Source organism: Sus scrofa, chromosome 13, assembly GCF_000003025.6.
Source record: "Sus scrofa isolate TJ Tabasco breed Duroc chromosome 13, Sscrofa11.1, whole genome shotgun sequence".
NCBI classification, from domain to species: Eukaryota; Metazoa; Chordata; class Mammalia; order Artiodactyla; family Suidae; genus Sus; species Sus scrofa.
In genome coordinates this window covers 162,896,216-162,922,473 of record NC_010455.5, presented here as the reverse complement: position 1 = coordinate 162,922,473, position 26,258 = coordinate 162,896,216, and the positions used below count along the sequence as shown (strand labels likewise).

At 33.8% G+C, this 26,258-nt stretch overlaps 1 protein-coding gene across 12 annotated transcripts in view; it reads left to right on the top strand.

Annotated features, from left to right (window-relative positions):
* The window catches only part of EPHA6 (EPH receptor A6), an 876,888-nt gene that overhangs the window by 523,249 nt on the left and 327,381 nt on the right, over nucleotides 1-26,258 (top strand). For 11 of the 12 annotated variants that reach the window (XM_021070704.1, XM_021070710.1, XM_021070703.1 and 8 more), the window contains one exon: nucleotides 3,169-3,293. In XM_021070704.1, coding sequence (XP_020926363.1) covers nucleotides 3,169-3,293 — 125 coding nt within the window. Of the gene's footprint in view, nucleotides 1-3,168; nucleotides 3,294-26,258 lie in introns of those variants that run through there. The other variant, XR_002337953.1, reaches the window with a different exon arrangement.

The following is a 26,258-nucleotide window of genomic DNA, read 5'->3' as shown; positions in this document are numbered from 1 at the left end:
AGGATTCATAAAATTTAGGTGATGTGTCTGTAAAATTAATTAACCATTGGAGAACTGGAAATAGAAAAGATAATGCCTATACATGAATCACTATTCATTATAATATGCTGCTGGCACAATTGAATATCTTATACGTTTTGCATGGGTTATATCATTTGGCTTTGAGTGCTAAATAATTATGAGGCAAAATAAAATACACTAGTAATGTTGCTTTGTCATTTTGTACATTAAACTGAAAATTAACCATAAGATTATATACATAAAAAGAACATTTTCAAAGTTGTAATGAATTGATATACTTAAATCAACTTCTAATTTGTTTCATTTGCTTTAGAGTTATAATTTTCCATAAAGCACCATTTAATACAATATTATAATATAATATCTAATGCAGCTTTCAAGAAGGATAAATTTATTAATGGTAGTTTATTAGTAGTGCATATGACTCAATTTAAATAGTGAATTATCAGAACACCTTCTTATTTATCATATTATCCATTTCTGTTTAAGCTTATGGCACAAACTCTGCTATTTCTTAGCAATTTCTATAATTATCACTCCCTTTAAGATTATATTTTAGTCCAACAATAGTGCTTTCATTGAACAGCTGGAAAGTTTTAAATATAGTTTCTAAAGTACTTAATTCCTTAGAAAAACCAAATTGTCATTTTCACAAATTCAAGAAAATACTTTATTGTTAAGATAGAAAAGGTGATATTGAGAAGGAAATTACCATATTTAATACTTGAGTCTTCCTTAGCAATTCAAAGTTTTTTCATCTTGATCATAGAGAATCAATTTTTTCAAATCTTATTCGCAACTGCAGTTGGTACATTTGAATGGATCGCTGAAAAAGAACTAGAGAGATATCATGAGTTTATAATGATCTTTCTTTCTTTATTTCCTTTTTGTCTTGTAGGGCCATACCTGCGACATGTGGAGGTTCCCAGGCTAGGGGTCCAATCAGAACTATAGCCACCGGCCTACACCAGAGCCACAGCAATGCAGGATCCGAGTCACCTCTGCAACCTACACCAGAGCTCATGGCAATGCCAGATCCTTAACCCACTGAGCAAGGCCGGGTATTGAACCCGCATCCTCATGGATGCTAGTAGGGTTTGCTAACCGCTGAGCCACCATGGGAACTCCTATAATGATGTTTCTAATTGCAGTTTACTAGTACCTTCATTGGTCTGACATCTGTATCTACTTTTTCCCATAGAAAACAAATCCAAGTTCTCAGTAACACCAACATAAATTACTCATTTGATTTCCCTCAATATGTATAAACATATTCAGAATTATGATACCAGTATACCACCTACAATATCATTAATAAAAACTGTGTGATAATTTTTGCTGTTTTTTAATACTTAAAACATGTCCCCTTGGAATATATGTATTTTAATGTCATTTTTAGTAATTCCTCTTGGAGGCTATGCTTTTATTTATTTATTTTATTTATTTTTTGTTGTTTTTTGTCTTTTGAGGGCTGCACCCATGGCATATGGAGATTCCCAGGCTAGGGGTCTAATTGGAGCTATTGCTGCTGGCCTATGCCAGAGCCACAGCAATGTCAGATCTGGGCTGCATCTGCGACCTACACCACAGGTCACGGCAACACTGAATCTTTAACCCACTGAGCAAGGCCAGGAATCGAACCCACAACCTCATGGTTCCTAGTCGGATTCATTTCCACTGAGCCACAACAGGAACTCCTTGGAGGCTATGCTTTTAATTTAATACAAGTTTCTTTCTTTTAATTTTTTGTGATCACTTTAAATTTAAATGTTAAATTTTTTAGTAATTTAAAATATTTGCAGGGGTCCAAAGTAAATCTTCAAGGGAAGATATATTTGGAGATGTTTTGCTTCTAACCCTGAGTGTCCATTCTATTTCCTCCTGCCCTCTAAGAGTAATCATTGTTAGTTTTTTCCTTAGGTTTATCTATACATTGTTTTTTTATACATTTTTCTTCACCTCACCTTTTTCACTTAAAAATATATCCTGAAATAACTCCATTGTAGTGTTTGTAGATGATCACAATTCCTTTTTACAACTTCATAATTCTCTGGTGGATGTACCATAATTTTTTCAACATGGGCATTTAAATAGTTTCCAACCTTTACAAATAAATCTCAGTGAGTAGTCTTGTAAATATGTCACTTTGTATTTGTGCAGTGTATCTTTTGAATAGGTTCCCAAAGCCAAAGTGTAAATCGACATATGATTTTCTTTAAGTTGTTAAATGTCCCTTCATCAGGATTGTGCCATTTTGCATTCACACCAATAATGTATTAAGCTGCTTTTCCCCATAGCCTAGCCAGCAGAGTCTGGTGTCAAGTTCTTAGATTTTTTTGCCAATCTGATAGATGAGAAATGATATCTCAGTATACTGAATTTGTATTTTTTAAGAGAGAGTTTTAAATTATATGTAAAAAAAGTCATTTTTAAATAATTAGAACATTTTTAAATGAGAAGTATTTTGTTAGATAAAAGAACTTACAGTTTATACTTCTGGGTGAAATTTGGAATTTTAACACAAGATTAGGTTAGGATTGGATTTTTAAAACAATGTTATACAGAAAGAGAAGATAGACATGATCCTGAAAATAAACTTCAGAAATTAAATATTTCAGTCTTTTTTAAATGTCACAGGAACCATGCAAAAGAAATAATCCTTATTTGATAAGCAGTAATCTACTGTAGTAAAGAAGTTTCTGATATAAACGTCTATAAAGTACCGAGACTTTGTAAAGTACTAAGTCTTGAAGGAAAGAAAGCCTATTAATGATGTTGTAATTGTAGATTTTCAGAATAGTAGATTTATATATGATTAAATATAGAAGTCAAGTGTATTGTGCTTAATGTTGTAGCTTTAAGGAAAAATGGTGTCCTCTAACAAAACCAGAGATAATGAGTTTTGGTCCTTATTCTTGAGCTTTTTGAGTTTTTTTATATGTTCCTTAATTTAGTGTTTCTATATGTATTTTAATATTTTCTTTGTATGGAATAAAGGAGATCCTAAGTCTATCATATTAATCTGACATAAATAATTGATGTCCTTTTCAGTAAGAATTATGTTTTCCTTGGAAGAAAAAATTTAAAGAAAGGATTATGGAGAATGATTCCTGCCAATTAATTCTTAGTTATTTTCTTTCCTTTCAGCACCTTCCCTGATAGGCATGGTAAGGAAGGACTGGGCATCCCAAAATAGCATTGCCCTATCATGGCAAGCACCTGCTTTTTCCAATGGAGCCATACTGGACTACGAGATCAAGTACTATGAAAAAGTAGGTCTTATTTGGAACTTCCTGAGAAACTGCATATACACATATGTGCATATAAGCATGTTGTTATAGAATGTTATTTTATTTTAGAACCTGCTCTTTTTCGGCCTAATCTCCTCCCATGTCTTCAAATACTCTCCAATTTACTATTTATTTATAGTTTCTTAATTAATTTATCTTATGTCAGATTAAAGAAGAAATCACAAGATGTTCATCTCTATCTTGTCTCTCTAGGAAGCTTTGCAATATGGTAAGAAGTAGTAATTCCTTCAATTTACAGTTTAATTGACATAACGTTGTTTCTAAAATTCACTTGGGAAGAAATTGTAAAATGGAATTACCATAATCTAAAGCAAGTTTGTGAAGGTTAAATCCTTTGCCAGTGAGTTTAAATTTACAATGTGCTATAATTTGGAAAGGATGATTTAAGGTATAAATGGAAATGAGTTATGAATTAAAAAGTTTCTTTACATTCAGGTCAGCTGTTTTATTTGACAAGCCAATAGGACCAGTTTGGTTAACCTTAATTGTCAACTGTTAACCTTAATTTCCATTTCTTTCACTTAAAATTGTTCTGAATTATTGTATTTTCCTAAATTATATTCTTCTTGGTTTTATGCTATTCGCATTCTTACTTGATGCTTTTCCCCAACTCTACGCCATTATGATATTGTTGCTGTAGCAATTATAGCAGAACATGTTGTCAGTTCCTTTAATATGTCTCATTGGACTGATATTACCAGGACTATTGATAAAGAGAGCATTACATTAAAAAAATTATAACATAAAAATTATGTGTAATTCTCAGTGGTAAATAAGCAAGAACTTCCTGTGCTTCTGTTAACTTACTAGAAGCAAAGGAACACTGCAAATAAATTTGTTTCCTATGAAGAAACATCAGGCAAGAAGAGAAATAGCAGTCTATTTTTTTCTGTTCTACTGCTTCTAAGCAAATATAAGTTTTAGAAAGGAAAAAAGCAATTCAGTAGAATGGCTGTATCTGGCAATTTCAGAATTATGTAGTCAATGAAAACTTATTATTGTTATTACCTAACAAATAAATTGATAGTCTAAGAAAGGAGAAATTTACTTGTTTTAAATTGGATTTCAGATTTAGCACATTAGTCTGGCCAGCATGTGCTCTGAAATCCTCTTAGATTATCCTTCCAAATGTTACAATCTGTAGCATCTTGTCACAAGAGTATACATATTTTCTGTCCACTAGTTTAAATGTATATTCATATACTCAAAAATTCTGATTATTTAAAAAGCAATGCACATTTATTTATAAGTAACTTTTTAGAATGAAAATATTTCTGTTTTACACAGGTTATAGTTCATACACAGAAAATCACTCTTATTCTCTAGTCATTTTTACTTCATGTGTTTACAGATGGAAATAACTTGCAATATTTCCAATTAAAGACAAATTATACCAATTCCATAAAGAGAACCACATTCATCCAATCAAAATTTTAGAAATTAATAAGATCCTGAATGGTGATTATTGATATAATATAAATATTTTAATGATAGAATAAATAATGTCATGAAGGAGTTTATTTTGTAAGAAAATGGCAATGATCCAGTACTAATAGTTTAAACATGGAGTTGGAAGCCAAGGATTCCTAATTCATGTTCTGACTTGGACTTTCATTATGCTTGTGGTCAGGAAAAAGTCAACTAATCTCCCTGTGTCTCAGACTTCACATTTACAAATTGGAAATAAAGATATCAGCGCTTCTGGTGGGTTGTAAAGATTAATTATAAGTAAACCTAAAGAATGTACTAAATCAGTATTAAATTTCACTTTAAAAACCATTAGAGAAATATTTGGCATATAATATAATATGATATAGAATCAGAACTCAATAGCATGGGAATTGTGTATAAACTAAATAAAAATCATGATCTCTTCTTACACAAATATATAATGAGTAGGCAACCAACCAATCAAAGATGTTGGAGTATCAAACCTTTCAGAGAGAGCTTTAAATGACTGGTAGTATTAAAACTTTCCCCAACTATGACTTCAAATTCTTACTATACATATTTACAACATAGTTTTTCCATCCAAAAATATTTTATAAAGCTTGTAAGTAGGACAACTTAAAATAGAACTCTTAATTAATAAAAGTGCTAATTTCTATTGTTATTGGGAATCTAAATATTGTTCAGTAAGAAAAGCAAGATACAAAGAAGTATGTGTACAAATGATCTTATTTTGGGAACAAAAATATTCCCCTACAAATGTGTATTTTATATGATTACATAGAGAATAGAGGGGAAACATGCTATTTCAGGTGTTACCTATTGAGTTAGAGTGTGATAAGTGGTGGAAGTATATAGACGGAGGCAAAAAAGAGAAAGGTAGCAAATATAGATATGAAAGAATGGATGGATGGATGGATGGATGTGTGGATAGATCCTAAACAGCTTTGGTGGTTGTCTTAAATCAAGTTGCTCCAAAACAGACTTTGAGATAGGAATTTATATGCAAGTTATTCATTGAGAAATCTCCCAGGAGAACTAAGAGAGTGGGGAAAACAGGACTATGAAGGAAGATGCCAAGCAAACTCAGAGTAACCAAGAGGAGACTTGGAGTGTTTATTATCATTTCAGAGCTCATCCTATAGAGACAAAGAAGCTGAGATTCCACATTCTGGCTCTTGTCAGTCATTAACTACAAGCCTGAATAAAAGTATGCATGTGGTGTACAGGGAAAAGTCATAGGCACTTCTGGTTCTCTGTAGTGGCTCCAATAGCCCAAGTTTGGTGTCTAAAGAAAATGGCAGGTATAAGCCTTTATAAGCAAAACAAATGGAATCTAGGGATGGGAGCAGGAACAGGTAAAGGTGATCAAAATAGATCTGGTGTCATATCAACTAACAACTAAGGCACCTCAATGCTCAGAGAGCTATGAGAGAATTATACCCCTGAGATCATTATGATATCCATAGCCTTTAATATTAGTGCCTCAGTTTTTAATTAATGGCATTTAAACATTATGTTTTCTTCAAAGATATGCTGTATTGCTAACCTATAATTGATATACAAGCTACATTACATTACATTATTCTCTGAGCATTTCATATTGTTATTATTAAGTTCTCATTAGGAGGATTATTCTGTAAATCAGGAGAGAAGTTAAGCTGCTGAAAATGTGAAGTGTCTATAAATATCTGAAGTCGAACATATACTGTTATTACAAGAAACCTTTGCTTAGAAAAAGGCACTGGGATAAGCGTTTAAAATGAGTTTGGCTCAGAGCTTAACTTTCATAGTCTTATTTTCTCATCTGTAAAAGAAAAGTCTGAAAGATAATCTCTTCCAGTTTTAGCTGTTTCCAAATGCTGCTATGTTTGTGTCTGCCGAGACCAGCTCAGCAGGATGGGGCTGAAGAACAGGTGCTGTGACACTTAAGGAAAAATGTTAACATAAAGCAAGACACAGAGACATTTATCTTAATTAAAGGTGGGAACCAGGGGACTCAAGGTCTCAGGGACAAGAGCGTTGCCTCAAGAAACCACACTGCTTTTATTGTGCTCTTGAGGATTACATCAAGTGAGAAGGGGGTTGTAGGTGCAGGATATAGATTTTTTTATGTTATTTTAAAAGTCATATAGCCAACTGCTGATTAGGCTTTTATTCTGACCTTTAGGCATGTAATAGTCATTAGCATTTGAGGAAGCTTGGCATCAGCTATCTATGCATAGCATCTAGAGAAACCATTGTGCGTCTGCAGATGGGGTACCTATCTGCAGCAACCCAGCATGCCTAGGTTTGCACCTTGGTTCTCCTTGCTAATGCATATCCTGCTAACGACCCCTCATAAACCTCTTGGGGCCATGAGGCTCCTCTTTCTTTTGTTTAAGAGGACCTATCATGCTGTGCAAATGGCTTGCCAATCTGCACAGGTCCAGTGTGCCTAGACCAATGCATTAGGTCCTCATTCAGCTGACCTTATGAATAACTTTTGCCTTTAGGTCTTTGTTATTAAGTTTAAGTCATTTACCAGCACTGTGACTGTTTTTCAAGCAGGAAGATGGGGTAAAGTAAAGCAGGACAAGATGGAGTTTTCAGCAAAGAGGCTAAGAAAATATTGAAACATGTCTCGTGACAGTTATATAGACATGTTATACAATCTGTAAAATAATTTATGTATACTAAAATTAAATACTACTCAGCCACAAAAAAAAAAACAGCAAAATAATGCCATTTGCAGCAACATGGATGGAACTAGAGATTCTCATACTGAGTGAAGTAAGTCAGAAAGAGAAAGACAAATACCATATGATATCACTTATATCTGGAATCTAATATAAGGCACAAATGAACCTTTCCACATAAAAGAAAATCATGGACTTGCAGAATAGACTTGTGGTTGCCAAGGGGAGAGGGAGGGAGTGAGGTGGTTGGGGAGCTTGGGGTTAATAGATACAAACTATTGCCTTTGGAATGGATTAGCAATGAGATCCTGCTCTGTAGCACTGGGAACTATGTCTAGTCACTTATGATGGGACATGATAATGTGTGAAAATAGAATGTGTACATGTATGTGTAACTGGGTCACCATGCTGTACAGTAGAAAAAAATTGTATTGGGGAAATAGCAATTAAAAAATAAATTAAAAAAATTAAATACATATACACATTTTAAAAAATACCTCACCACAGGGAACAATCATCTTTACATCATAACTATATATAAATATTATGACCCTGCTATGATTGTCTTCTGTTTCTCTATATGTATGTGAGTGATAAGAGGGGTATGGAGAAGATAACATATTGCTTGTGGGTTATAATTAATTAAATATTCTCTATTAAGTTCATTATACTCCCCTAAGACTTAGTTGCTTTTATTGTTTCATACTCACACTCAAAAGTGTTTTGTTTTTTTAGCTCACATGAATATAGTTTGAAAATGAAAAAGCACTTAAAATAATGAAGAAAGTAAAGTATGTTACCAAAAATTTTATCTTTCATATTTACTCACTAACAGTGCTTTTCTCCAAAAATCGAGCCTACTCCATAAGGGAAATGTTAAAAAATAAAACCAGGAAGACAATTTAGATGATACATACTTTATATAATACTTCATAAAGTGGATGGTCTCCTTTCAGGGAATTGCCAAATGGGGCAGAAAGCAGGAAGCATTTATAGGGCAAAGAATGATGATCAAGGAAGAGAAAAATGGAAAATACCTGATTGGCTAGAACCATATAGTTAACCTTGTTTAGGATGAGAAGAAACAAGGAAAGAGTATAGAGCCCAGAGTTTGCTTGGTGTTTGGGATGGCTAACTGGATATACTGCAGTTAGGTCAGAACTTTTACAGGGACACATAAGTTATCTACGTTTTGGTTTGCTGATTGACACTCCAAATGGCAGTGGCTCTGGCTTGGGCTTAGAAAGTTATTTCAACATGGTTAAGACATCATCTCCTCCCAAACCCTCAGTCTCTACCTTCAAAATGTTGCAGACCCTCTTGCAGTCATTATACCTCAAAACTCTCATTGAATATGAAACATACCCTTCACTTTCCTTCTTTCTTTACCCTCCGTGTTCACATTCTTGACTTCTTTTTTTCTTTGCCCATAGTGATTTCTTTCTCTTGCTTCTTTGTTCTTTTATTGCTATCTATCAAACTTTGTCTAGGTTAGTCATTTATGTGTGTATCTGACTTCCTCACTAGTTTGTGAGCCCTGAAGAAAGTACATCTTTCTTGTTTATCTTTGGCACCCAATCTCCAATCAGTGCCTAACTTTGCTGTTCTTTCTATCAAATTCTAAATAAATTAATAAATCCTCTCTTTGTTCAAAACTAATTCACAGGAAATTGAGGAAAGTTACCTAGCCACTGTGAAATTACCCCTAGAAATAAAAGAAAGAGAAAGCCTCCAGGACTTCCTGTTTCAACCTGTTCATAAGAAAGACACATACACCGATATCTATTAGCTGAGAGGGTGCTCTGTTAATAAATAAAACGTAAGCTCAAGAGGACAGGGATATTTTTTTCTTTTGTTCAGCACTCAAAAAAGTGCATAGCTAAATAATTTATAGAAAATGATTGTTATCCAACTATATGCCAGGTAAAAGTGTTTTTTATGCACTAAGTAATTTAATTCCAATAATAGCCCTTTGAGATAAATACCATTACTCTTCCCATTTTACAGATGGGGAATCTAAGGTACAAGAAAGCTAAGTAACATCATCAAATAATCCAAGCAATAAGTGATTATGAACACCCACTTGCATCAAAATTCAGTGTTTCAGAAAAGTCAGTGCTTTCTGCTGATGCTGATTTTCTAGGTTCCCTGCGGCCAGATACTTCATTACTCTCTGCTGCCTATTTGGTGTCTGTAAAATGGCAGCAATAAAATATACCTGCATCACCAGGGTGTTGTACATCTCCACTAATTACCAACTGGTAGCTCATTTTGTAAATATGAATACCCCATAATAGTTCATTATTCTTACATCTGGTATTTACAGACTCTATACTGGTAAAGTCTTTCCTTACAATTTTCTTGTTATTTTTTTTAACCACAGTCAGCAGTTTTTAGATTTTACTCAAGAAATTTTATCATAAGAAAGGAAACACTTCCTATATGCAGATGGTCAATAATTATATAAAATGCGGAAGTAGTTTAACTTGCCATTGTTTCAACTAGTATGACAATTATAGAATAAAATATGTATGAGGTTTATATAAAATATATAATTTTATGTTATGAAAACATTCTATTACTTTTTTTAAAAAGGTAAGGAGATTGTGAGGAGCTTTTTATTATGGGAAATATTTTCATTACTCAGGGATGATTTAAAGTAGTCTCTTTTGATAGAAGATTGAGTCCTGGGCATCCTTTATAAAAGTCATATATTTGTCAATAAGAAACTGCACAATAAATCTCTTCCTTCCTTCTCTCCTCTCTTATTCTAGTTTCTCTAAATAGTTTTTTCTGCAAGATAAGAAGTCAATAAATACCACCCTTTTTTCTAAAACATATAACCAGTAACTATTCATCTTTATTTGACTGAAAATATATGAAGCAATTATTATAGAAATAATCAACTGAAAAAGAAAAAAATCCTTCTTTCCTTCCTTATAACATGGTCGTTATGCATTTCTTTTTTCTTTTTTCATTTTATTATTATTATTTTTAATAGTTATTTCCCCAATACAGTTTTTTTTTTTTCCTATTATACAGCATGGTGACCCAGTTACACATACATGTACACATTTTATTTTCTCACATTATCATGCTCCATCATAAGTGAGTAGACATAGTTCCCAGTGCTACACAGCAGGATCTCATTGCTAATCCATTCCAAAGGCAATAGTTTGCATCTATTAACCCCAAGCTCCCCAACCACCCCACCCCCTCACTCTCCCCCGGGACAACCACAAGTCTATTCTGCAAGTCCATGATTTTCTTTTCTGTGGAAAGGTTCACTTGTGCCTTATATTAGATTCCAGATATAAGTGATATCATATGGTATTTGTCTTTCTCTTTCTGACTTACTTCACTCAGTATGAGAATCTCTAGTTCCATCCATGTTATTGTAAATGGCATTATTTTGTTCTTTTTTATGGCTGAGTAGTATTCCATTGTGTATATATGCCACTTCTTCCTAATCCAATCATCTGTCAATGGACATTTGGGTTGTGTCCATGTCCTGGCTATTATGAATAGAGCTGCAGTGAACATGCGGGTGGTTGCCTGTGTCTTTTTTAAGGAAAGTTTTGTCTGGATATATGCCCAAGAGTGGGATTGCTGGGTCATATGGTAGTTCTATGTATAGATTTCTAAGGTACCTCCATACTGTTCTCCACATTGGTTGTACCAGCTTACATTCCCACCAACAGTACAGGAGGGTTCCCTTTTCTCCACACCCCCTCCAGCATTTGTTATTTGTGGACTTCTTAATGATGGCCATTCTGACTGGTGTGAGGTGCTATCCTGTGGTAGATTTGATTTGCATTTCTCTAATAATCAGTGATGTTCAGCATTGTTCCAAGTGCTTGTTGGCCATCTGTACATCTTCCTTGGAGAAATGTCTATTCAGTTCTTTTGCCCATTTTTCAATTCTTATCTTCTTTTGTTAGGTATTTGGCTAAGGGCAGAAGATAATACTTCCACAAATGCTGTTCTTACTTCCATCCACCGTTTAGGTGCAAAAACATATCTCAGTCATTCTCTGCATCCTCCTTCCCCAGTGACTACCTAACTTATAAATTTTGTAACCTAAATGTAAACCTGCATATAAACCAAAGGCATGGTTATTACAGGAACTAATAAAAGTGTGATTGAGGAAAGGGCATATGGATTACCTGAATCATGCGAGGCTCTTGCTGAAATGTGGATTATTATTCAGTTGATTGGAGGGGGTTTGAGGGAGGGTGGGATGAGTGTTTACATTTGGAACAGGCTGCCAGGAAATGCTAACACTGCTGTTCCAAGGACCACACTTGGAATTGTTAAGTCTCTACAGGCCCTGCTTCTCTGTCACCACACTTCAAAATTGTTAATACACTTCTAAAGATACATGTGAACTTAAATATTGAACTATCTCTATAACCTCTGTATATGTTACATGACTGGTATGATATTTCTACTTAAAATACTAATCTGAAGCAGAATGTAGTAAATAGAAGACCAGGTTAGATACAATTGAGTATTTCTAATAGAATCAGCAAATTCCTGATCTGGTAAATAAAGTTTTGTGTTCCTTTTTTATCCCTTTCTTTTCATAATTTTCTGTTACCATGTCTACCACAGAGAAATTGAATATGAACATTTGGTACTAATTAAAACAACATTACCTGATAAAAAATAGACAGCCAGGGAATTTACTGATACCAACACTCATTATGGAGATTTCACAGCCAATTTCCATGTAGTTTAGCAAATGCCAAAATGTGTAGAAGCCTGTCTGGTTTAGTAAGCCCAGGGAGTTCTCACAGTGCCCAGAGCAGAGATTCTCATGGTCACAAACCTGGGACTGGTGCCAATACTGCATCAACAGCAGCATCTGTATGGTTTTAACATATCTAAATAGAAATAAAATATATTTGGACCATTGCTTCTAATATGGAGTTTGCACATATGTGAAAATTACAAGGGTCTAGTGACTCCTCTAATGTTAATTTGTCTTCTGTTTTGAAAGAGCTATACTGCCATTTGTTAGATTTTTAAAAAATGGATTTGTTTAAAATTATAGAAGCTAGATGTTATTTCAAAGATATGATACCTTCAAAAAAGGAAAAACTAAAGGTGGTAGCACCAGGTGCCCTAAATACACTTTACTTAAAACTTTAGAATAGGCTCAAACACATCATTAAAATAAAAAAAAAATAATCTATATTTTCTTACTTTCCTTCCCCATAGTGTATGATCTTGATTTTTTTTTTTTTTTTAATGTCTTCATGGTTAGATCTGTATGCTGGCTTATTTAAGTGATTGCTTTCCAACTGTAGTTTCCTCCATCTTAATTCTTCTTACTTTTTTTTTTTAATTTAGAGAAGCCCTTTTAGTATTTCTTTTAGAATGGGTTTAGTATTGCTGTACTCTTTTTAGCTTTTGTTTGTTGGAGAAATTCTTTATTTCCCCTTATATTTTAAATGATATTCTTGCTGGATATAGTATTCTAGGTTGCAAATTTTTTCCTTTCAGCGCTTTAAATATATCTTGCCACTCCCTTCTGGCCTGTAGTGTTTCTGTAGAGAAATCAGCTGATAGCCTTATGAGGGTTCCCTTATAATTAATGCTTTGCTTTTCTCTTGCTGCCTTTAGAATCCTCTCTTTATGTTTAACTTTTGCCATTTTTATTATAACATGTCTTGGTGTGAGCCTGTTTGGTTTCAACTTGTTTGGGGCCCTCTGTGCTTCCTGTATCTTGATATCAGTATCCTTTAGATTTGGAAAGTTTTCAGCCATAGTTTCTTCAATATATTTTTAATCCCCTTTTCTTTTTCTTTTCCTTCTGGAATTCCTATTATGTGTAAATTGGCTCACTTTATATTATCCCATAGGTCATTTATACTGCTTTCATAGTTTTTCACTTGGTTTTCTGTCTGCTATCCTGATTAAGTAATTTCCATTATTCTATCTTCCACATCACTAATTCGTTTTTCTGCATTATTCATTCTTGTTTTTACTGCCCTTAGCTCAGTTTGTATCTCTGCATGTAAATTTTTTAGTTTTTCTTGGCTCCTCTTTATATTTTCTAGTTCCTTTCTGAGGGAGTCTGCATTACTGTTCATATCCTCTCTTAATTCCTTCAGTATTTTCACTATCTCTCTTTTGAACCCAGTGTCTTTTGGACTGCAGAGGTCTGTTTCATTGTTAACTGCTTTAGGTGAATTCTCTTGTTGCTTTAACTGGGAATGGTTTCTAAGCTTATTCATCTTGCTTGTGTTTTTCTTTTTCTGTGAGTTTGGGGAAGCCAAACTGTAGTCTTGTAAGGCTAATTCCATGCAAGAGTACCCCTTTGTATTTTGGGGGGGGCTACTATTTATGTTTGGCATGGGAATTTGAATATTTGCTGGTTCTTTCTTCTGTGTGAGCAGGCTGCTATCCCCAGAATGCTCAGTGTGTTTTCAGGGAGAAAGAGGCAATGGGTAGGGCCAGCAGTCCATGCCTGGTCATTGGGCTCTCAACAGTGGCAAGGACCGGCAGGAATGAGGCATAGGCTACTCCTAGTTGCAGGGCCCAGGGGAGTGGTAATGAGCTCTAGGCAGATCTCCAAGGTGACTAGAGCATTTGGCAGTAGCAGCAGCAGGGTGCATGAGTTTCCAGGGGAGTGAGAGCAACAACAGCTTGTGTTCCATTGCAATGCCCTCCTCTGAGATGATTGGAACCGAAGATGGTGCCTGTTCAGGGACCCCTAGTGATAGCGGGCCATGACTCCTCTCTAGAGTCAGTGATAACTGCGGTGGTTTTACCCTGCCACCTGTAGGCCATTCATGAAGCAACCCGTCTCACTTAGCCCACATAGAAAGTGCTGCACAGGCTGCTCCTAGTTGCAGAATCCTGGGAAGTGACAGAAATCAGATGTGAGGGTATTGCCCAGAGCATTTGGCAGTGGTAGCAGCAGGGTGGGTGTGTTCCCAGGGGTGCTAGAGCACCAACAGGTAGTGTTCGGTCACAATTCTAAATTTATAGACTGAAATGGAGGTTATAAACATAATGAATACAAATCTTATGTTTTGGTTTCTGAGAAAAATAAAACAATACCCACCTCACTGTGCTCAGGGGACCTGTAATTCTTTTGGGGATATGTAGTCACCAGAAGTACAATCTTAGCCCTGATATTGTAATACTAGGTAAGGCTATGAATCACACCTCTACCAACTTGCTATATTTCAATCAGCTCTAAATTCCATAACATTTTAATTCCATTTACATACTAAAGTCTTAATCAGTTGCTTTAATGTTCCTGGTCAGACTTTTCTTAAATTGCTTCCTCATCACTTTAATGAATTCTATATCTTTATCTCTTTTTTGATGAGGTTAGGATAAACTAGGTTATTTTGCAATTCTGAAATTCTGTGAATGCAGCAGCTTATTATTTTTATTGTGTCTGGCTTTGCTATGCAAGGCAGGAAGAAATTATCAAGTTAAGAGTAATGAAAAAATGAGAGGTTTGATGTTTCCAATGAAAGTATAAAATATTTAAAAATTACAGGTAAGTGCATAAAGTCTTAAAGAGGAAAGAGTAATTCAATGTCTTTAAGAATCTGAAAATCTATATTTTACCATCAAGTTTTGCATTTCCAAGAAAAGAAACAAATATAGTACTATTTTAAAAAGATTAATTTCTAATATAAACTTTTACCTCCTCTTAAAAGTTATTGTTTGGAGGGAGGAAATAATGCAGGGTGACATATAGCTTGGAGTAGAGGTTATAGAACCCATAATATCAAATTATGAGAGGATCATAAATGATTCTTTTAAGTGGGGGGATGTAGTGGGAAGGAGTATCAGAAATTATTCTAGGAAATTATTTGGGTTAATGCCCACTAGAATCAGAATAGTCTTAAGAGTTTTTCATTTTGTCTCCTTTGCATCTAGACTAAAGCATATAATTTGGGTTCCACTAAGTAGTTCACCCATGCCAAAATTTGAATCAGATGATATGATGCATAAAAGGATAGTAAATAAGTATTTTTCCATTATGGTTTCATTCCTTCAGAAAATTTTCTTCTGGTTAGTAATAAGGACACAAATGCACAATTCCACTAAATTTCTGATCTGGTTTGGTGAAAATCAGATAAACTCAAATTCCACAGAGAGGCACCAATTATTTGAGTGATATTGCCGTGAATTCAGACTGCATTCATTCAGCCTTTAAAGAACTGCTCTTCTATTAACAGAAAATGTAAATTTTGTTTTATTACTTTAGCAAGACAAATATACGTCAGACATCTAACTTTCTATCCTAAAATGATGAAAGAATAAATATTACTATTTAATGACTGTAGGTAAATCCTGCCAGATTTTCTAATATGAGCTACAACTCTAGTTATATTATGTTATCTAACCTTTAGCAATTTTCCGTTTGATCACTGGCTTTATTAAAGTGTTGACTGAGCCATACTCCCCAGGAAGAAATGTAAGATTTGGTCATTTCAAATATAGTTAAAATTCCAACCATATTTTTGCCTATTCCTTAAACAGTTACAATTTGGGGCTAGAAGTATGAACATAATTACCAAATAATATATTTACATTTTCTCTTCTGATACTGTACTACTACATTTTTTTTTCATTTTGCACTTAATAGGAAAAATTTGTTTATTTCTCTTGACGATTTTAAAGCCTGTAATTTTATGAAAAATCACATAATGAGTGTAAGTTATCTTGAGAGATTCCTTTTAATACAAGGTGGCTGTTTACAGAGTGCATTATTTAACTCCATTTCCTTCAAGGATTTATTAGGAAATGCTAATAGAAGAAGTATGAACCATGAAGTGGGTAAGGGAGAATTAATAATCTTTCTTAGTAATCAATCAGGAATTTGGTGGGGTTTCCTCCCTAGAAATAGATCGCTCTAGTAAATACTTTTGTGAAAGGTGTTTATCTGTTTTTAAACTGCATTCTTAAGCATAGTTGTTATTAGACCCTGTAGATTTCAAAATATTGTAATATTATAAAGAAAATTCAACTTTTTAATTTAAGAAATAGGAGTTCCTGTCATGGCTCAGTGGTTAACAAATCCGACTAGGAACCATGAGGTTGCGGGTTTGATCCCTGGCCTCACTCGGTGGGTTAAGGATCTCGCATTGCCATGAGCTGTGGTGTAGGTCGCAGATGCGGCTCAGAATCTATGTTGCTGTGACTCTGACATAGGCCAGCGGCTACAGCTCAGATTCTACCCCTAGTCTGGGAACCTCCATATGCCGTGACTGCCACCCTAGAAAAGACAAAAAAAAAAAAAATATATATATACATATATATTTCTCCTTGCCTCTGCTGCCTGACCTGATTTGCAGATTTTTTTTTTTTTTTTCCTACTGGAGGGAATATCTGACATCCAAGATTTGTTTGTATTCAGAGTTAGGAAACCAGTTCTTACGGAGCAAGGGAAACTTTATTTGCTACAAAGCCAAGATTTGAGTTTATGGGATAAATTAGAAAAATAAAAATGAATTAGAAGCTAAAATATTTGCCTATTTCTAATCCTTGAACTGCTTTTCCAATCTTGAATGAAAGTGGAGGACAAAATCTTGTGTTTAATACCTAAATTGGATTATGGAAAAACAAAAATATTAACAAAGAATAGTTTACTGTGTACACTTTACTTACATTAATTCATTTTAAGACATGTTAATTAGCTGCTAGATAATTCAGAGACACTTACCTACTTCATGATTACCACTTAGATTTTAACCTCCAGCTGGCAACTTAATAAGAAACTGTAATGAAAATATATTTATATACTAATGGAATATTAAAAGTGATTGGACTATTGTTTATTTCATTTTTCTCTCATTTCTTTTTAAAATTTTGCTGGCTTTTTAGCCAACTCACATTGATACTATGAAACAAATTGATACTATGAAATAAATGTTTTTCAAAGAATAAAAATGTACTATAATTTAAAATCATAAAACAATTGAAATAAATCAATTTCTGGATGGTTTTATCAGCTTTGTGTCTAACTAGTTGTAGACCTCAGACAAGCTCATAAAATTCTCTTTGCTTCAATTTTCGTCAACCAAATTGAAAACAGCCTTATTATATTATTTTTTTAAACTCCTTTTCAGCTCCTTGAGAATCAAAGGAAGTTACAAATATCTAGTCATGGTGAATTTTGACAGACCTGGGTTAGAATGCAAGCTTTGGCATCAATTAGCTGTGTGACCACAGGCAACTAGTTTTATTTCCCTAAGACTTAATTCCCTTATCTATTAGGAGAGAATGACAACAACCACATAAGCTATTATGAGGAATAGACAAAATGAGATTTTTAAATGTAAACCTTTTCATTTGCTACTTGGAAAGAGTAAACATTCAGTGTGTAGAACCTACTATATTTGGTATTAATTTCAATATGGGTACCAGTTCTTGTTTCAGTATGGTTCTAGCCCCTGCAGAGTATGTCTTTTAAACTTTTTCCACCCCAAAAGAATGCCATCTCACCCAAACTGCAAGTATAACCATCAAAAGGATTATTCTGTTTTATAGATCACACGGTAATAAGTAAAACAGGGGTAAAGACAGCAATAATGTTTAAACGACAGTGTAGAACCAATTCCTGCACTTAAAAACTACTGTTCATATCAGTATTAACCAACTGATACTATATCATAATATTATTTTCTTAAAATTTTTTTTGTTGTTGTTGTTGTTGCTATTTCTTGGGCCGCTCCCGCGGCACATGGAGGTTCCCAGGCTAGGGGTTGAATCGGAGCTGTAGCCACCGGCCTACGCCAGAGCCACAGCAACGCGGGATCCGAGCCGCGTCTGCAACCTACACCACAGCTCACAGCAACGCCGGATCGTTAACCCACTGAGCAAGGGCAGGGACCGAACCCGCAACCTCATGGTTCCTAGTCGGATTCGTTAACCACTGCGCCACGATGGGAACTCCAATTTTCTTAAATTTTTTAAATAGGCTTCCCTTTTAGAAAAAGATACCAAACATTAACCTTATCTACGAATTAAAGGTATTTGTTTTCTAATGCTACATAACAAATTACCCCCAAAATTAGCAGTTTTAGCAAATATGTATTCTCTTACAAAATATCTGAGAATCAAGAATATAGGAGTGGCTTGGTTCAGTGATTCTGGCTCAGGGTTTCCTATGGCATTTACAGACAACCTGTTGTGGGCTATAGTCTGCTGAAGCCATAACTGAGGCTGGGCAACTTTTTTCTAAGCTCATCCATGTGACTCTGGGCAGAAAGCTTCAGCTACGCATCACAGGGACCTGATCACATCTAAAAGAGAGTGCACATTTAAGACCAAAGAGAGAATGTTTTTTATAACCTATTCTTAGCGGTTACTATCACTTCTGTCATATGCTATTGGATGCCCAGCCCAACCCTGGCTTAACATGGGAAGGTATTGGATAATGGTATAAATACTATAAAGAAGGATTATTAGGGTCAATTTTGGAAGCTGGCCACAATTATCAGGCTTCCTGGAAGAACCTGTGGTGCGTCCATTTGTCTTCAATAGAAAAAGTATGGCTGAGAAAATGCAGTGTACCTATTCTGGAAATGCCAGTGGTTTTTAAAATACACTCTAGATAGTTCAGTGATATGGCCATTTCATTATTTAGAATTTCCCTGGAAGTCTGGACTTTGCTGTCCAAAGTTCAACATATCAAGCTTAATTTCTTGTATATAACAGATCTCTTTTTTCCAAATGCACTCAGTCATATCATTTGAAATCCTATGTAGCTGTTTTGTTTTGTTTTGTCTCTAAAATAAAAGTAAAATAAACAACCCAACTACATTTCCAAGTAAGCAAAGCTGTGCATAATCCTCATTATAAAGATTAAATAGAAAATCATATGCAAAACTTTGGCCTTGTATTCAGCTATAACCAAGGATTCATGTTGCTTTGACTCTTGCATGCCCTTAACAATTTTTGGTAGTTAAAGGGGACCAGATCCCACTAGATCACAATTCCCTGGTTTTACAAAGGATAAAGCTACCCTTGGAAACAACAGACATCTCCTCTCCCTGTATAATCACTCTAAGATAATAAAGATCTATAGAGAAGTAGTTAATATTGTGTAAATAATTTAAAATTTAATTTATGAAAGAGATTTCTAAACCTGATTACATGAATCAACATAGTGCGTCTCAGGTTATGAAAAATAAAATATTTGAACTTTTCCCCAAATCACTCCTAGTTAAAGTATCAAAAACAAATTAAGTGCATAGTTACAATAAGGAGCCATGCGAAGATTCAATAGGTTAACTCATAGTACAGAGAAAATAGCCAAAAGAGTTAAATGAATGTGTTTGTGTCTGTGTGTGTGTAAATGGCAAATTAAACCAAGAAAGATCATTGCCCAAGAAGTTTGTATCTGGTTATGTATTGTCTAATACACTCAAATAAATATCTTAATAAAGGCATGACTGATAATGGAGGCTCACCTTTTCTAATTGTTACTCAGTACATATCCTTAAAACAAATTTATTTGAGAAAATGCTGTACTTTCTTAATTTAGAACGATATTTAACCTCTTCAAGAAATACATCAGACCTTTAAAATTTAGAGAAAAAAAATTTACTACAAAAGGGCACTGTGAGTTAAACTACTACAGCAAAACTCTTTTGGCTTATTCCCGCATAGTAAGCAATGTGTAGTAAGCTGCTTCATTTCCCGGCTCTACTATTATTATCCTGATTTCTCAGGGGAAGACTTAAGTGTCTTAGATTTTTAAATGAGGTGGGGCCGGTGAAGAGGAGGGAATAAGTCTGTATTCTACTACAAATAAGACAAAATAACTATGAGGCTTCTCTGACCATATATAATTTTTGCCTTGGAGAGTAAAGCAAGGCCCCTTGCAACAGCCATTATTAATGACACTGATATAATTACTATTTGAAAAAAAAAGGAAATCTGCCCAGAAAAATCAATTATAAACCACCAAATGTTCCTTGGACTTTTCAGAGACGTTCTATACTATTGTCTCTCATGACCTCTCCATTAAGAGACTGGCTGGCTATACTCCTAATGGTTTCCTTCAATTATTTAGAGAGGATTTCTAAGCTTTTGTATTTCATATTAAAATGGCTTGGAGAGAATTTCCTGATTATCTTTCTTGAAGAACTGAAGGGTCACTCTGGGGAACAGACTAAACCAGGTGGCTTTGCTCTAAAAAGGTAACTCAGAATTCTCTCCGGTTAGCACTGTTTGTCATGCACATATTGATTCTCATAAAATGAAGAAAATAATGTACGATGATGTTGCTGTCACTGAACAATTGTAAGAAAATATACTTAAAATAGTCATTAAGAGTAAGTAATCTGTAATCTGAGGCAAGGAAAAACTGATATGAGCATTTGCATTTATCAGCTTTTTTAAAAAAAACTTATCACATTCTACTTCTCCTAATATTAGTATATGAGTGGTCAATTATAATCATCTAATATTAATTAGTCTCCAAATGTGAGTGCTGTTTTGTAATTCTCTCTTATCTATTCCTTTGACTCCTTGAAGCTTGTAAAATTAGAAGAAAATAAGCTGAAGGCAAAATTTGAAATGAAGACAAACTGTTTAAATTGGTTTAAAATATCCCACATATGATATAGGTTGAGGTTAGTATAGGAATTTGTGAAAGTGTCAAAAAAACTTAAGCTCGTTCTGTATAATGGTTACCAACTTGATCATATATATATCCTTTGATTTTAAAATCCTACTGGGTTTTTGACAAAGTCTATAGATTTTTCTTGCTTTTATTAGAGGAACTTATTAAGGAAGGAGTCTTTGAATTGAATGAGATCTGGGGCTTATGAGAAATTTATTTGTGGATTTATTTGGAGCAGATCCAAAATGGACATTTTAAACACATTCATGTTCATTTATGATTTCTATCCCTTTGTGAAATTAGATGGTCAGAAAAATGTGTCCTTAATACATTAACCCCCTTGAGAAAAATTACTACTATCACTTGAAATTCAATAATAGGCCTATATTCTGCCTTCAAAAACATCAGTTGAAGTTAGTGTCTGCTGATTTATTCAATAGTTTTGTGTTCAAAAAGTTCTTGTAGTTTCCTACTTGAGTAGGAAAATTTCATAACTTTCTAACTTTAGTATTATATAGTTTGTTGTCTAAAATAAAATTCTTGATTAAACTTAATTACCAGACATTCTGAACTCAATTTTTGGCCTAGTATTGTAATCTGTTTAAGACAAATATTTAAAATACATACTTCTTTTTGTTCTTCCAAATGAACACTTTACCTTGTACTAATATTTGTTTTAATATAGGGAAAAGTGAAAAACAAAGACAGGAAGGGAATGAAGAAACTAAAATGTATTAAATACCCTTTATGTACCAGGTCATGCGTTACATATTTTACTACTACCTATTTTACAGCAAATCTAGAATTACTCCCATTACACAACGGTGTCTCCTAAAAATTAAGTCCAAGACTCTTTTGCAATATAAATTTACATTAGAACTTAGAGTTAAATGAACCTCTGTGATAAAATCCTTTATGGACACGACTTCAATTAATTAATGAGATAAAACATTTTTGGTCTTGACTTAAGGATTAACCCATGATGGGTTAAACAATATGAATTGTTTAATATTAACGGTTGTTGCAAAATGGGAAGAAAGAAGCATTCCAGACAAAGGAAACACTTGTGTGAAAATCCAGTACAGAAAGGAAGTTAAAGGAAGTTGGCAAGTTCAAGGAAGAGAGTTTACTATGGGCTGAGTGCATTAAGGGAGGAAGAAGAGATGAGAATGAAATGGTATACAGAAGAAAGCCAAGTCTACCTTTCCTTCCTCCCTCCCTTACCCACCTTTCCTTCCTTCCTTTCGTTCCTCCTTTCTTCCTTCCTTCCTTACCTCTTTCCTTCCTTGCCTCCTTCCTTTCTTCTTTCCTTCCCTGATTCAACAATTATCTACTGACCATCAATGTGTATGATGCTAAGCGCTACAGATTCATTTAAGGATATTTTAAATTTTATGTAGTATTTTATTATATTTGGTTAAATATGCTCAAGATATAATTAACTCTCACTAAAAAAAAATTGCCTTTCACGATTATAGACTCTGTATGTCTTTCATCAATAGCATTTTAACTTTCAGTGATTTGGACCCAATTCAATCCTTAGGAAATGAATCAACTTTATACCTCTCATTTGCTTAATTTTATTTTTAAATGCTCAAATCAAGACAAAGTATTTATAAATGTCTTTCTCTAAGTCATTTACAATCATAATAGTACATTTGATTCGTACATTTAATTTCTCAAAATATTTAGTCTGAAATGAATCTAAAACAAAATGTTACATTATTTCAAAATAGAAACTATTTCAGGAAATGTATGCCATGATAGATATATATTTAAAACAATTATAGTTCCCATATGTCTTTCAGTACAATTTTATTTTATTTTAAATATATATGCCTATTACTATGCAAAGAAGATCTTGCAGGGACAAAAAAAGAATTTAGGGTCACTGCAGAACTTTCTGTGACCATGCTTATCTCCCCATGCTAGGTTGTGAATCTTCTTGGGATCATATTTGATGCATTTTTGCATCTCCAACAACTAGTGCTTTGCTGGACATAGTATAATAATTCAATAAAAATTGAAGAATAAGTGATTATATGATTGAATGATTGTTATTCCTAAACTTTGACTTTATTTTCTACTATGCTTAATTGAAAGAAAAAACTTTTGTCACATAATCTTGGTAGAAAATGGTTTATTGACTTTTGGAAAGATGCCAGAGTAGGTATTCTGAGACACTCTTTCTTTGCAAAATAAGTAGCTATGGGTAAGGCATATTCTTGATGGTAATTTTGGTCTCACAAAAGCTAAAAGGAAATTTCAAGTTCTCACATTTCTCTGTAAAATAAGAATAAGAATAAGAATTAGAATGGAGGAGAACACAGCTGTCATTTTGGTACAGTGGACTTTCCCTGAGAGTAGATTTCTCAGTGTTCTGAAAGCATCATTGTGAGGATCAGAATACTGGACCACCAGCTAAAAAGGGGAACTGATCCTGGGTCTCCTGTCTTGAGCTAAATAGCTCCAGGGAAAGAGGTACTGTTTTAGCAGCAGCCCCTGACTACTTGCAGATGTACAAATAAATTCTTTCCATAGAAATGTTTCAAAATTTAGGACCCAAGGACACCACAGATTATGATAGGGCAATAATATCACAATCAAAGAACACCAAGCATAGGAAGAAGCAAGACATGAATAAGTCAGAAGAAACAGTTAGCAGCAGATTTAGAATCTCAAAGACTGGATATGTTAAAGAATCATACATAGAACAGCTATATATGGAATGTTAAAAAAAATAGCAAATGCAATCATGAAAGAAGATTATGCAAATTGTGGCAAATGAAACTTCTAAAATGAAAATATATAATTATTGTAAGAAAAACATAAACAATGGATTAAAAAGTCATACATCATATATCTTCATACAAACAACGATTAATAATAGAGACATTTAGTAAACTTGAGGATGTATGTGAATATTGTATAGAATTCAGCACAAAAGAACAAGTAAAAGGAAAATATAAAAGAGGAATTAAGAGATGTGGAATATAGAATAACAATATCTAACATACACTGAGCTGGATTTTAAGAAAAAAAAATGGAGAGCATATAAAGCAGAGAAGAATAGAGAGCATGTAATACTTACATGACTAATGGATATAAATTTTCTAGAATCAATGAATCCACAAAGTATAACATATCTAAAATGAGAAAAAATCAGAACTCATGTTTCTAGACATAAAATCCTTTGATTCTATAGTGGAATTGCAGGTTATAAAAGAGACAGAGAAGAGACAATTTTAACATTAGTTAGACAGGGAGTTCTTGTTGTGACTCAGCAGAAATGAACCCAACTGGTATCCATGAGAATGTGGGTGGTTTGATCCATGGTCCCACTCAGTGGGTTAAGGATCTGCCATTGCCACAAGCTGCAGTGTAGGTCACAGACGCGGCTCAAATCTGGCATTGCTGTGTCTGTGACATAGGCTGGCAGCTGCAGTTCCCATTCAACCCTTAGCCTAGGAACTTACATATACCACACCTGAGGCCCTAAAAATAAATAATAAAAAAAAGTAAAATAAAATAAGACATATAGAAGAGATTGTTGACAAAGGAGCAACAATTAAAATTAAAGCAGACTTCTTAGCACAACAGAAAACAGAAAATTTAAGACTATTACCTCCAAAAATATTTATCAACCCGAAAACTTCTAGGAACAAAAGTAAAGGCATTTAGAGATAAACAAAAAGACATTGTCACCAAAAGACCTACCATAAAAGAAATTATAAAATATGAACTTTAGTAAAAAGGAAAATGATTCCAAAAGGAAGTATAAGAAGAAGTGATAAATTAAATAGTAAACAATAGGTAAATCTGAACAAACATTTCCTGTATAAGTAATAACATTTTCAAGAAGAGAACTCAAATATTGGATAAAAATAGCATTCATGTGTCAAAGAAGAAATCATAAAGGAAATTATCTAACTGAATGATAATAAAAATATTGCATAGCAAAAAGCATATCATGCTGTGTAAACAGTTAATAAATATAAATGTATAGCAAATTCCCTTATTATAAAATATTAGTAAAGTAATAAAGTTCAAAATAAATTAAGCAGAAGAAAAAAAAAGAATAAGCTCAGAGAAAGTAAAAGGAAAGATGTAATTACAAGAGCAGAAATAGGAAAATAGGAAAAAAAATAGGCATTCCTGTCATGGCTCAGTGGTTAACGAATCTGACTAGGAACCATGAGGTTGCAGGTTCAATCCCTGGCCTTGCTCAGTGGGTTAAGGATCTGGCATTGCCGTGAACTGTGGTGTAGGTGGCAGACGCAGCTCGGATCTGGCATTGCTGTGGCTCTGGTGTAGGCCGGTGGCTACTGCTCCGATTTGAACCCTAGCCTGGGAACCTCCATATGCCATGGGAGTGGCCCATGGCAAAAAGACAAAAAAAAAAAAAAATAGAGAAGAAGCATACAATTGAGATAAACTAAACCAAAAATAGAAAAGGAGAATCAATTATATAAACCCTAGATTGATCCAAGTTTAGCACCTGGCATTGCCAAAGCTGTGACTTAGGTTGCAACTGAGACTCAGATCTGATCACTGGCCTGGGAACCCCATATGCTGCAGGGCATCCCATTAAAAAAAAAAAAAAAAAGCTTAGATTGATCAAAATCAAAGAAACAAGAAGCTGAAAATTAATGAGAATAATAATGGTGGTAGAATAACAAATAGTGTAGAGATTGAAAATATATGGAATTTACCAAGATTAACTTTGCGCAATAAATGTGAAATTTTGCATGAAGTAAAAATATCATAAAAATATTATCTACTAAATTTGACTGAAGAAGAAATAGATAACAAATAGTTATTTAAATAGGTGTTTAACTATAAATTTGAAACAATAGATAAAAATTGTTCTAAAATTAAGGGTTTCATGCTTCAATTTTTTTTTTGGCCTAGCCAGCATCCGTATGACTTAATTTTTTTAAGTGTAAATATCTTTTCATTAAAAGAAATTTGTGTCCCTTCCAGTGATCTTTTTTTTATTAAATTGTATTGACATGTAGTTGACTTAAAATGTTGTAATAGTTTCAGGTGTACAACAAAGTGAATCTGTCATACATATAAATATATCCATTCTTTTTTCCCATTTTTATTACAACTATTAAGTAGACATTCCTGTGCTGTAAGTAAGTGCTCATTAATCTATTTTATACAGTAGTGTTAGATATTTTATTCCTA